The sequence below is a fragment of the Gobius niger genome, assembly GCF_951799975.1.
Source record: "Gobius niger genome assembly, chromosome: 10".
Lineage (NCBI taxonomy): Eukaryota > Metazoa > Chordata > Actinopteri > Gobiiformes > Gobiidae > Gobius > Gobius niger.
The window spans coordinates 16,945,112-16,958,706 of record NC_136861.1 but is presented as its reverse complement, the minus strand read 5'-3'; the positions used below and the strand labels follow the sequence as shown (position 1 = coordinate 16,958,706).

General features: G+C 43.5%; 1 protein-coding gene across 1 annotated transcript in view; it reads right to left on the bottom strand.

The window, feature by feature from the left end:
- Positions 1–844: 844 nt before the first annotated feature.
- Positions 845–13,595, bottom strand: part of plekhh3 (pleckstrin homology, MyTH4 and FERM domain containing H3) — a 39,030-nt gene continuing 26,279 nt past the window's right edge. Inside the window, exons 5-13 of the mRNA XM_079564409.1 lie at positions 11,384–11,541; positions 8,409–8,532; positions 7,990–8,287; positions 5,216–5,423; positions 4,358–4,485; positions 3,569–3,689; positions 2,713–3,201; positions 2,406–2,597; positions 845–1,433 (exon numbers count right to left, since the gene is read on the bottom strand). Of these exons, the coding sequence (XP_079420535.1) occupies positions 1,284–1,433; positions 2,406–2,597; positions 2,713–3,201; positions 3,569–3,689; positions 4,358–4,485; positions 5,216–5,423; positions 7,990–8,287; positions 8,409–8,532; positions 11,384–11,541 (1,868 nt within the window). The 3' untranslated portion in view covers positions 845–1,283. The remainder of the gene's footprint in view (positions 1,434–2,405; positions 2,598–2,712; positions 3,202–3,568; positions 3,690–4,357; positions 4,486–5,215; positions 5,424–7,989; positions 8,288–8,408; positions 8,533–11,383; positions 11,542–13,595) is intronic.

Here is a 13,595-nt window from a genome sequence, read left to right as displayed (position 1 = left end):
GTTCTCAAAACTATAGCCTTTGCAGTTCAAGTACAAGCTAAAAGTATTTTTCTATTTAAATGTTGAACTTGTTAGAGTTTCAGATGAGTAAGTCATGGTTTAGTCTAATCCATGTTACAACCAGTTTTGAATATCATCCTGGTCTGGTCGTTTCGTTTGTCCTGGATTAGTTCTGGTAGCCTTGTTTATGCCAATTTGGTCACATGTTTTAGACCAGTAGTCTCCAAGTAAATTTTGCTGGGGGCCAAAATATATATCGGGGTGTATTGCCAGGGTCGAAAAAACAAAAGCTCCAGTAAAATATGGTTTAATTGGGAATATACTATTGAGGAAACTTTTTTCAATTAATGAATAATAATGAGCCTGACAGGACAGTAACCTCGGTTTACACTTGTGTTGTACTTTACAAGCCTGTGTCACAAGTCTCTGCTACACTGTTGTCATTATTCATTCACTCAGCGCTTGGTGGTGATAAACTACTATTGTAGCCACAGCCGCCCAGGGGCAGACTGTCCATTTACCACGTGATTATAATGTGTTGTTTATATTCTGATCTCTTTTTATGTCAGTTCCCTCTGCTGGACACGTGTTTTATTCTTTCCTTCCTTTCTTTAAGCTGCCCCCTAGTGGCTGGAGTGAGCATTCTGGTTATTTCTTTAAAAATGCATAACTCCACAGGGGCCGGATTGAATCATCTCCACCACCTGTTGGAGACCCCTGTTTTAGATCCATCACTTTCGACTTGATCATATTCATTTAGTTCTGAGCTGCCCAAATCATACCTTAGTCTTGGTTTAGCCCAAATTTGTACTTGAGAACTCACAAAGGTAATACCACAGTTAAGTCATCGGTGCCATTACATTTAAATGCTGCTACATCTCACGTTGTCGACGGGACGAGGTGTGTGCGTGACAGGCCAGGGGAGGCGGCGAGGTGGGGGTGGGGGTCTACGAGTGTGACACCTCATCAGTGACCACATTGGTTTCTGCGGCTTTCTGGCCCCAGCCCAAAAAAATAGACCCCCCTCCTCCCCCATTTTTTTTTTTCTTAAAGTCTCTATCGCTCCTTCAGCTGCAAAGCCAGGCCTGGGGTTTATTTACACGGATGGGGAGTGAAAACAGCCCTCTCTTTGTTTTGGCTTGCTGTGCCGTTCCCAGAGGAGGAGGAGGAGGAGGAGGAGGAAGCGGGGCGGTGCCTAAAGGGGTCCACGTGTGTGTAGGTGGGATGAAGAGGGAAGTTGGGGGGGGGGGGTTCAGAATGGTGGGCATTGTGGGTAAAGCGTCTCAGACCGGGTGTGACGGCAGCTCTAGGAGGGCGGACGCTGGCATCGGGGTCAGGTGATGGTCCCTGGTGATGTCGGCGTCTTCCCCTTTGCCTCGCTGTAGACGGATGGCACTGAAGTATGCGTTCATCAGCTGCATGATCTCAGTCAGCTGGAACAGAGACAGAAAGAAGAGTGAGAGAGGGGAGGGGGGCAGGGGTCAGATGAGTGGCAGGCTGGGTGTCTGGCACAAGCACTGAGGGTGGAGGGGGTGAAGTCATCCAGCTGTGAGAAAAGCTGAATCCTCCAAGAACTGAGCGCAATGTTCCTTTGGCAAAATCGTACATTCTCCATAAACATGCCGGACATACGGGGCAGCTGAAATGTCATATGTATAAAATGTTCCTAAAATCTTAAACTGCCTGTCTCTCCCACTCAAACATGTCTCTGAGGATGGTAGTGCGTCAATTTATCATCAGAACATGCAAGTGCGTAACTAGACAACTTCATACGTTTTAAAGTTAATATCAGCAGAGTTATATATTAAGGCCAGATAATATAAATTGCCCGCTCATGTCAAAGGACGATGAGTACTAAAGATCTTAGAGGCGAGACTCTCCCAGCCCTCCTCCTAACCGCCTGCGCTTGCAATAAATAAATAAAAGCCACTTTTGTGCCCCAAGAGAGATCACAGAGGGATTTTTGTTCACTGTGGGAAGATGCAGTCAAATCTAAGCAGTGAAAGGCAAGATTTGTTCTCGACATCTCCATCTATCCTTCTGAGAAATGTTTGGTCTAATATTTTAATCTAACCACAGCAATAAAACTCACCCCCAGTAACCATTTAACGGCAGGAAATAAGAGTTTTGGTGGTTGGCATTGGTCAGCGGGCGAGGGCCAGCCTGTGTGTGCGCTCCCTTTAGGCCAAATTAATGAGTGTTTTTAAAGTGGGTCAGAGCTGGAGGGAGGAGGGCATCAGGAGCCGACTGTGTTTCTTTAACTTCCTGTGCACAGCACTGTACAGTGATAAGAGCTTTTTTCATGAGCTGAACTGTAACTTTAGAGCAAAAACACACAAAAAATAGCTTGTTATATCCAGGAATTTCTTCTGGATTCTTTGGGCCGTCTGAGTAAATCGAAGTACCTTCGTTGTTTCGAAGAGTAGATCTCGATCTCCTGCTGTGATCTTGAATGTGTTGCTGTCTGACACTCCGTAGGAGCAAATCTGTCCATAGGGGAAGGACTCCAGAGCCTCAGCCTCTCCCTGTCGGTACAAAGACACCGATGTAGCAGCTACACCCAGCCACAGCTTTTGGGAAAAGTTTCCCGTTGAACTCTGGAGGGAGAAGTGAAAAGTTAATTTACTAAGAGTCAATTCTTTATTGGACTTATGAGACATAATTACTGCTGACAGCTCGAGAAAAAACTAAAGATGACCCCAAATTACTCACAATATAAAAGTCCACTTCATACAGAGTGCATCCAAAGCCTGACCACTGGCGTGCAATAGTGAGGTAAGCGGCCATACTGTCCAAGCGGCTGTATCCGGCCAAACCCTTCCAACGCTCCAAAATGGAGGCCATTACAACGGTCGCCTCCTCTTTGAGCCGACTGCGCAGCCGTAAGTCCTGCTCCACCTTCTGCTTGTGCACAGAGGTGGCCGTGTGGCTCCACAGAGTTCCTGAGAGAAGGCCCGAGGGGAAGCGCTGTGTCTCCGGACAGTCCAGAGCGTGCACTGTGCAGGGGGGGAGTCCAGGGGGGGCAGTGAGAGACATGAGCACCCTGGTCTCCAGCATGGGCCCAGGGAACAGCTCATCCAGAGGGGGGCAAGGGGCATGAGTGCTGAAGTCTCCCATGAGGCACTGCAGCCTCAGTGCAGCCAAAGTCTGGAGGTCCTCTTCACACGCGGGCAGCTGGCCCCGCACCACCATCTCATGGCACTGCAGCAGGAGTTTCAACACACCAGGGAGAAATATGAAAGACATTTGTTAGTAATAGTCCCAACAGTGCCATCAATCCCCTCTGACCCACCCTGCTTTATTTAGTCTTATAACATTTTATGTAAACCCAGAGGAACAATGTCCTAGTGAAGTTGGTGTTGGCTGCCTTTGGCTCGTGAATGCTGCTGCCAGTTCTCTCATACCATTCAGCCCCTCATTTATCCTGATAGCAGCCCGTTAATAATTTCTAAGTATAGACACAACCCATGAACTACAAGATTGCAGTGCCATAAATTACATCTCTGCATCAATACTGAGACGGGCCCCATCAAAGAAGAATCTAGCATGGTTGTGTTGGCTGCATTACCTGCTCAAAGAGGAAGAAATACTCCATGCTGTCCACAGATATGCTGTCCATGTCCAGTAGGCAGTAGAGCTTGAAACACAGCTTCAACTGCGATTTGGATTCTGACTCTTTGGCAGAATAACTGTAAAAAAAAAAATTATAGATGGGTTAGCAAAAAGTACAGCATGACCCTGTCTGACAATGTGTTGTTTGGTGATATATAGCGAACTCACACATTGCCAAGTATCGTATTTACTTTGTCACTTTAAGGACACGGACACCTACGCCTGCTATAACAAAAGTGATCCCTTTGATTCCTGTCAGGCCCCTTATCATCCCGATTAGGCCTTGTGCAACTACATGACACCGGCTTTACCTTGGATATCCCCTGACAGCTCCAGACACCGCTACCGTTTCCCAGGAAGGTGTTATGTTTAAACACAGGACTAGACAAGGACGCCAGCTATCGAGCATGCATAGTTTTAGATCGAGGCCTTGAATCTGGTTTGGACCAAATCTAAAGCGATGCTAAATTAACCTTTTTTTATAAAGCTTTTAACCATATAGCATTGTTTCTTCATAAAATAGAACTAATAATGAAATTGCTTTAAAAGTCAAAATACTTTTTGTTGAGGTTAAGGTGTGCAGTTCTAGAGTCCTCCTCCTGATAATAATATACAATCCAGCACATTCTTCAAACAAGCGACAAATAGCTTGGATTCCTGGCACACTTCCACTCCCTTGATAACGTGTCTGTCTGCTGTGTTTTATAGTTTCCTGGCCTTGTCTCAGTATTTCATGCTGTCATACCTGGTCAGGATGTCTGCGATGAGGGCTCCGCCGGACACTGGCTGCTCCCACACTGCATTTTGCTCGTACAGTGCAAATGTGTTTTTACTGTCCTGCAGATTGAGTTTCTCCTGCATCCGTCGTACCACCTGTATGAAAGGAAATAATGGAAAAAAATCAGCCAAATATAAAGCACCACATGGCTTTTCTGGATAAAAATCAACTGCCTTGTCTTGTATGTATGTATGTATGCATCATGCCTTTTAAAGTTGTGCCCAATTAATGTCAATCTATCAAGACTGCAATTGTTTAGACAATACCCATAGAGTACAACAAATACCCTACCTCCTTAAACCAGCAAATCATAAAGTTTTCATGAACCTCTTCTGAAATGCATGTGATTCTTTGTTTGGCAGTTCATATTTCACTCTTCTCTCAAATGTAAATGCTTCTGGACATGTTTAAAACTTGTGAATCTTTATTGTCTGCTCTCCAGTGGTTCTCAAGCTCTCAAATCCAAAAAAACACCATGACCTTCCAAGTGTCACCAGGCCTAGATCAAGATGAAATCGGGGCTTAAACAGGACTAAATTGTGCAAGCCAAGTGTCCAATTGCATCAGTTTATTGCTATAATACAACACTATCTTTCTAAATGTCAGCTGTGTAACTAACAGGTCCACTTCTGTTGTGCTGGACTTGAACAACACAGACTTAAAATAAACAGTATGAATGATTTATTTTGGCTTTGTATAATCCAACTTTGCACATGACTGCAGATGCTTGCCCTTTTCCACGACAAAAAAAAAAAAAATCAACCTGTGACGTTTCAGCTTTCTCCAAATTCGTGGGAACCCTCCACATGAAAGCCGCCCCCTCACCTCATTAGCCGTTGTGTGTGAGCTGATGTAGAGTTGGCAGGAGCCGGGCCCGGGATAATGCACCGTGCAGAGCATCTCCTGCCTGTTCATCAACATCTGGATCTCCTCCCAGGACGGCACGCACTCCCGACACTTGGTCTTCTCCAGGGCCTCGCTGATGAATGACGCATAGTTATCCATCTCCGACTCGGGACTCTGGCTTTGGACCCTGCGGAAAGAGAACAGGCGTAAGTGGGTGCTTTTTTACCAGCAAGTTGTCCATGTTCACATTAGAGCTGTGTGATGGATTGCAGTGGATTCGTTATTTGCATGGTCACAATTGGCATATAAAAATGGCTGCAATTCATTAGGTCAATGTTTCCCAAAACTTAATTACTACATAAGGCAGTATATGGCTTTCAGAGTCTTCCAGATGCAAAATAGGTCGATAAAAGGATTATACAAGGTCTAATATAGAGCTAAATTATGACTTGAAGTGCATATGACACATTGCTAAAACATAGTTAACGCGATTATATTTAATATTTTGCTAATTGATAATTGATTGTACCCAGCTTTCAGCAGTTTGACCTGTTTTGTGAAGTTTATAGTTTGACTTCCTTATTGGACACCGACAGGAAGTGACATAGATGAAGGCAAACAATTTTTAACTGTTGCCGTGCCAACCATGTTAAGTCAATGGGCAATGAGTGAATCAAACTGCTATGGAACTTTACCTTTAACTATGTCACTTCCTGTCTGCAGCTTAAAAATAAAAATAAAAATGACTTCTTCATTAAAATTGCTGCTTCACTGAAATAACAACTGGACCTGCAGACACAGGAGCACCACCACACTCGAAAACAATGCATTGGGTAATATTGTCCACAGCAAACAAGTAAATATCCAAGATTATATCCAAGAATATCCAATATCCACAAGCAAAAAAAACTTGCTAACCTTATAGTTTAGATTTGTACAATTCTACAATATTGTGCACTGTGAACAGGATCTCAATGTCAGCCCAGTCATTCACAAGTTCTCCAAACAACTTTTTGTCCAAAACAAGCCTAATCGCAATGGCAGTACTTCTCGGAAAACTTGCAATGTGATAATTTCCCCAAATCATGCAGTCCTTGTTTACATCTGCGTATGAATAACTCGCGCTGCTTATTGACTCTCACGCTGCAATTACGGCATTCACGTCATCTTTTTAATCCAGCTGGGTTCTTTATTTTCCTTGGAGCGGAGCTAGAAAGCCAATGAGGCAAAGAATGACTAATGTTCTCACTTAGGCCTTCAGAGACTTGAAAGGCCTGCGATCCCTCATCCCTTCAAAGTAAAGGAAAATGGCTTAAAAAACATGTTTGACATTGGGTAGTGGACTAAACAGGAAAAGTTGTTTCCGCTGTCGTGAACCGTAGTGACCCGGCGCTTCCTCCCGGCGGAGCGTCCAGGGGCGCTAGGTGCGTGCGCGCCTGCTAAAAAAGGTGCACTTGAAAGGCTCAGGGGCATTGACATGAAGCACGGACTGTGAAAGGTGTGAAATACGACCCCGTGTTTTTGGAGTTAAGTCTTGGGTAAACACAGGGAAAATAGGAAGGAAACAATTATCTAATGGCCGTCCTCCCAAAGCACAAAACTGGGACAGACGGGTCAGAGGCAGCGGGAGACAGCGAAAAGGTCCTCTAATTCCCTCCAATGTCTCTGTCTCTCATAACTATACAGCCGCAGGGTGGGATATGTCCTGCTGAAATATAATTAGGAATGTTCCACCGAGTTGGACTGATCCATCCAATACCCCCTCCACCCCTCTCCTCTCCTCTCTTCTCTGCTTCCTTTCGTCTGGACTTTTCACTCTGACAGAAGACATTCCCTGGGGGTTTCTCTGGGCATTTGAGGAGAGAGAACGAGAGAATGAAAGGGAGCTAGAGAGGCATGGAGCGAGGGGGCAAGAAGGAGAGAGAAGGGAGGGAGAGAGGCAATACTTTCTGGGACCACTGCCCAGTCTCCAGTCTGCCCAGCTGCAGCCTCAGCACTGATCCAGAGTTAGGGGGTGCGTGAGAGCAACAGCAACATGTATCCAAACACACAAGCGGCGCGTCTCATGGCATTACCAATTGCGATTGCATGCCACTGCTCTATTAGCTGCTACAGGGCGATTCCCACTAGTGCTGACTTATAGATGGCAGAGGCGGGGCACGGTGAAGGATGGAATATCCACACAGCGGAAGATTAGAACTGCTAACATCTTTAGATTAGCATGCTGGACGGCAGGCTAATTCAAACCTGCAAATCCAGGCCAGGAATTTTTGATGTGTCTAAAGGGAACACGCTAACAATGTGAAAGCATATCGCACTGCTATATCTACACTGGTGGTTAGTAATGCTGGCGCCTGCGTTTGGTCCACTGTCTAGACCCGGAGATTTTTCTGTAACTACACAAGTACTGCTTCATCTACAATACGCGGCAGTGTTTGGTTTCATTTAGACTTGCACGACGGCCAGCACCTGGAAAGGCAATTATGAGTTTACACTGTCTATTATTATTTTAACTGTCAACTTGTCAGTCGCAGACAGGCGGTCGGGTCTCATTCTCACATCAACACAAGTGGGACAATGATTGGGCAAAGAATTGGGCAGCATTTATCATTATTATACAGTATACAACCAACCCCATTTCAGGTATTCAAGGATGTTATTCTTATAGTGTAAAGAAAACACATGTTATATCCAAGAGTCACCTAAAAAAAACCTGGCACCGAAGAAATCAATCCATGTCTTAAACCCCTTACCGTTTGAGGTGGAATCGCAGGTACTTGAGGATAGTGGGCCCGGGCACAAAGGTACAGCTCATGCAGGTGAGCAGCTGCCAGTAGCGGAGGTGAGCAGCAGTGTAGGGGTTGGGGGTGTGGCTCGTCTGTTTGACCAGTTGGCAGTAGACCTCATCGCGGAGGGGCCTCAGGTCCAGGCAGGTCTGCAGGACACCCTGGATGATGGGAACAGGCTCTCGTGCGGACTCCAGCTGCTGCAGGCAGTTGAACAGTTTGACAGCCTCCTCTCGCACCGAGCCGTAGCCTTTCCCACTGTGGTCTGTACAAACAGATCATGTGATATGTTACCATGCTACAAAGGTAGTCATTGGTGTTATCATTGAACACAAACATTCCTTTCTGATAGTATGCAGCATGAGCTGAGTGTTGTGACTGCTTACATCTGTGCTCGGGACTGCCGTAGGGGAAGGGCAGCAGTGGAGCGTACAGCGGGCCTGGGGTGTACTTCAGAATGGGGTTGTGCTGGTAAATGTGCTCAACAACCTCAGGGTTGAACTTATTTTCCTACAACAAAAGACACAGAAAACATGACAGTGAAGTCAACAGACAAACATATACACACGTATATAAAATCATTCAGGCTCTCAATACAACTGTAGAACAGTCGCGTGAGAGATTTACTGTGCGTGCTGCACTGGGGTGACCAGGGTCGATTTGGCCCCACTCAAACCTGAGCTCTGGGAACTCTCAAAGCAGCAGAAAGGTCAAGTGATGACCCAGCGAACCACACCAGAGTGACTGACACATTATATTTCATCTGCTGGTGTCACAGAGTTTACGGTGTGTCAGCCTGTGTCTTTCAGTACCTATGTGAAAGGATGCTTTGCAGCCGTGCAGATGGTCCATGCTACAGCCCTCCAGCACCTGTTGCTCATTAGTAACATTGCCACTGCTTTGGCTCTGTCCTGCCTCAGCAAACCCCCAAACTTGCCACTCTGTCAGCCAAAGGCCACACTGCTTTCCCCCGTTTACTGGGATAAAGCTGACACATTCTTCTGATGTGTTGGTGCACACTGGTGACAGGCCGTCTGTGTGAACTGTGGGAGTGGGCCCCGGTCGCAGACCACGTGTGGCGGCACAGATGATATTTGAAAGAAACAGTTCAGGCTGAGACTGTCTCTTGTTTCCTCCTCACATCTTCTTCTGGTTCTCACGCAGCTGCAGCGTGTGAGCTTCAGATCTTTATACATGTGCTCAGTGTAAGAGAAGTAGTAAGAAAATTAGTTCTTGTTGGTCCATATATTTACTTCAGCAGTAAACTATATTAAACTAAACTATAATTCAAACTTTAAATGTGTTCCAAGTGTTTTACAGCTACTGTACACTAATTGATGATAATAATAATAATAATAATAATAATAATAATAATAATAATAATAATAATAATAATAATAATAATAATAATAATAATAATAATAATAATAATAATAATAATAATAATAATAATAATAATAATAATAATAATAATAATAATAATAATAATAAACTATCATCAAAAGCAACCAAACAGCATCTCTGTTTCACTTGTGATGTTTTCACATCACAAGACTTTTCATGTTAAAGAAAATGAAACATAAAAGGTTTACTATACACTGTGTCAAACCACACAAGGCGTAAATATAGACACAGATCTATGGCTATAGGGCTCCAGCTAAAACTGGAATCACTTTCCGTGTATATCTTTGTTTATGGCTTCAATCTATGCCTTTAAGATAAGCGGGCTGTGGCAGTTACACAATGGCCTCACAGTTCCTGTCCCTTTGATTTTTTTTCTTTTTGCAGGGGCAGGCCTAATCTCACACTTGAGAGGGAAAATGCCTCACCTATTTGTGAAAGTGTGTCTGAGAGTGGAGGTGACGGAAGCAGAAGACAAAGAGCTGCAAAGGAGCACTGAAGATCGACAGAGAATGAACTTCAAGCTCAATGACTAAATTCTATTCGTCTTGCCTCCTGTGTGGTTTTTAAGCAGCAAAAAAACTGAAAACAAGGCATGTTTTTGTCACATAAAACAAAAGGCTACCCCTCACACCAGAGCAGACGGGGTGAACAGCAGATTAACCACTTTCTTCAAGATTAAGGACCTTCGTTGGGAGATTACTGACACAGAAGGAACGTTTATCGGGTCTTTACTGTTTCATGCCAAGCCCCTTCCTAATCTCGTCTGCCAAAAACTCCCCCCCCCCCCACCTCTCCCTCGCTCTCTCTTCACCCCGGGGCAGACCGGCTAGAGCAGGTCATCTGTCTGTCTCAATGAGATTCCTGCACGCTCTGTTCTCCAGTAACTCGCAGTCTAAAAATATGGCCACCCCCTAAAAACAGATCTACACAGTCATTCTACACATGAGGTGCGTCCAAAACAGTCCCTACAAATACTATAATATAATTGTTTATATTTAAAAAATAAATAAATAAATACTGTAATTGCTGACGAAGCCTTTTATGGCAAGATCCGAAAAGCTTGAGTAGTTTTTACTTGGAAATGAACCAATAGTGCAATAGAGATCAGTGCAATAGGATCAGTGCAATAGGGATCAGTGCAATAGGGATCAGTGCAATAAGGATCGGTGCAACAGGGATTGAAAAACAGAGACCTCCATTTATCGATCTATTTGCTTTATTGTTTTTTACCCAATCATTTCATTAGTATTTTATTGCTATTTACTTGTTAACAGTGTTGTCAAAATTGGTTTTATTACGTAATTTTGCTAATGTGACCCCTGTAGATCAGTAAAGTTCGCCTAAGTCTTTAATCTAAAGAAGTACTATGTGTATTTCATTAACTATACTGTACATTCCAAATATTTAAAGTTAGGACATTACCATGAAGTTTTTTTTTTCTCTAAATCTCTCTTGATGCAGTCTGCAAGTCATCTCTCTGTTACTATGGGTTCCTTCCTCCACTGAACAAAGGGAACCTCAAACCATTGTAGGTATAAAAATCCTAGTGTTTAACTTTTTTATCATCTTGTTGCATCATTTCTAATAAGTCCTGCCTCCGCCGTAAGCCGGAGTGATTCACATGAAAGCCAGAGGAAACTTTGGACTCTCAGTGTGCCCAGTGGTTTCCATAGTAACAGGGCAAGGGGATAGAAATGAGTTTTATATTGCCGTTTTTGTATGCATATGTATGGCATTACTGACAGTTCTCATGTAAATTGGATCAGAATTGTTTTATACTGAATTCCCAGTCAGTGTAACGGAGATGTTAAAATGTTCTGCCTCTCAAGAACTCCATACATTTGATCCCCATTTCTTTGCAAACAGACAATCAAGGCAAACTCACAAACCGACACACAGACAATTAACTGAACTTCATAATGATTAACTTGCGTGTTTTCGTGTGTGTGTGAAATACCTCAATATCTCGGATGAGGAGCTGGGTAGGCGTCTCCACCGGTGCTTTGGTGTCAATGATTTTCTGAATGGCACATGCCCAGTGCACGGCCTCGTTGAAGTGTTTAGTGAACAGCCTGTAGCAGTGCTTTCGTCCGTACACCGTGATGCTCCAGTAACCTGCGAGAAAAACACAGATTACATTATTGACTAACTTCTGACACGTGTCATGCAAATAAGGCAGGGCTGGGCTACTGCTAAAAGATTGTACTGGTAAAGAAGAAACATGGTAGTCGATAACGGAAATAACCCTTTTAGCTTGAGTACTATAGATAACCGAAAATAGGGAGTAAACGTGATGTCAGGTCAGGGTCAAAGTTCAGAGGAGAAAACCAGGGACCACGCCAAAACCAAACTGTCGGTTGACTTTGGACACAAGTGTTAACCTCGACATGTGTCTTGTTAAGAGGAATGTGCAACTATTGTAAAAACGGCACACTTCCTCTGTGTGCAGGGGAAGTATTAGACATACTCCAGGCAGCCAAACCTCATCTGCTGGCCTCCTGCTGTTATCGCTTTCCTGCTACGTGACTTGGCACTGTACACATCTTTGTGTGGTGTCTATAGGTAATTATTCAAATACAATGTTGGTATTTTAAGACTGAACAATCTTGAAAAGAGTATAGAGTTCGGGAAATTCCACAGTTATCATGGAGATCCGCCATCTTTGCAGCTGTTAGCATACATTTCCATTGACTAACATTAGCTAAAAACAGAATTATAAAGTGGAGAAAACAGCCGTGGAACAACTCCGTTAGCTGCTGAGTTACTGCTGGTAAATACATCTAACTCACTGTGGTGTCCAAGTGTTTTAATGTGAACAATCACTCCAACATTTTAACTTTTAAAATCTCCATTAGTTTACAATTGCTGCTAATCCCATCATGCTTAGCGGTATGACATCACATTCCCAAACTCTATTGTATATTCTCTATAACATAATTGCAATTTGGAACTTGAAATCAAGACTAATACAAGAATCACAGGCATTTCAAACCCTTTTGTTAATGTCAAGCAGGATTCGCATCGTTTATAATATGAACAAGATGAGTTATGTATTACCTATAACTGCAGTCTGTGTAATGGGCCAATTGTGACCACTCAAACTACAATTGCAATTAACCAGGCAGCCCCCAGAACTTTTAAAGTCACTCTATGGCTATGGCTATTGGGACCTTCTGTGTTATGTTAAAAGTGTGCTTCTTCTATTAAAAAAATACCCTGAGGAAGTTAAGATTTCATGGGAGGTGGTATATTGACATTTTGCTGGAGCACAAGACTCTTCAGTCGCATCAGAGCTAGTTTTGATAAAGCCGCTGTTGAAAATGCCCAAGAAAAGTCCCCTGGATATTGGGTTAGTGTGAACTATGGCGGGGGTTTGTACAATGGATTCAATAAATTTACATGGCTTGTGGAAGTTAATAGGACATAAGCCTCGCTATTGATAGACAGAGGGAGTCCCAGACAGAACGCAGCTACCAAGAACAAGCAATGACTGTTTCTGGCGGCAACATCAAACAATTTCAACCCTATTCTTCTTTGTTTGCTTAATTCCAGAAACGGGAAGTGAAATGCCTCGAATGATTACTCAGAATGAGGTTTCTAAACCAGAATGGGTAAAACACAGCTGGACTTTCCCAAACTCGCCCTGGTCATTACAAGGGAAACCTGACCACAAGTGTGATACATGCAGTTGATTTAGAAAGCATTCACACCACTATATTAATTCCTATTTCTATATAGAGCATTTCGAGTGTAATAGTGTGACTGGGATACAACAGAAATCTTCGGGAGATACGTAACTCAGACTTTCTTTTCGCATGCTGTTGGTTTGAGAAGGTCCAATGTAAATTTCATAACATGGACGAATCAGCACTTTTGGATGTAGCCAGCGCCCAAAGACAGTGAGTTTCAACTTTAGTGCTCTATTTTGGGCATGTCATTGGTGGGAAATAAGTCTGACCGCCCAGACTGTGACAAATCCATGGTTTTGGAGAAATCATGGATTTGACATGGGACAAAGTGCTCAAAACTGGGACTGTCCTGTTTAAAGGACTGTTGAAGTCCAATTGAGCAGGTTCACAGAAGCACAGGCACAAGATTTATGTCACTGTGAAAAGGCATTATATATATTTTTTCATATTACTCCATTGTTTTCTTATTGAATGTTGTCA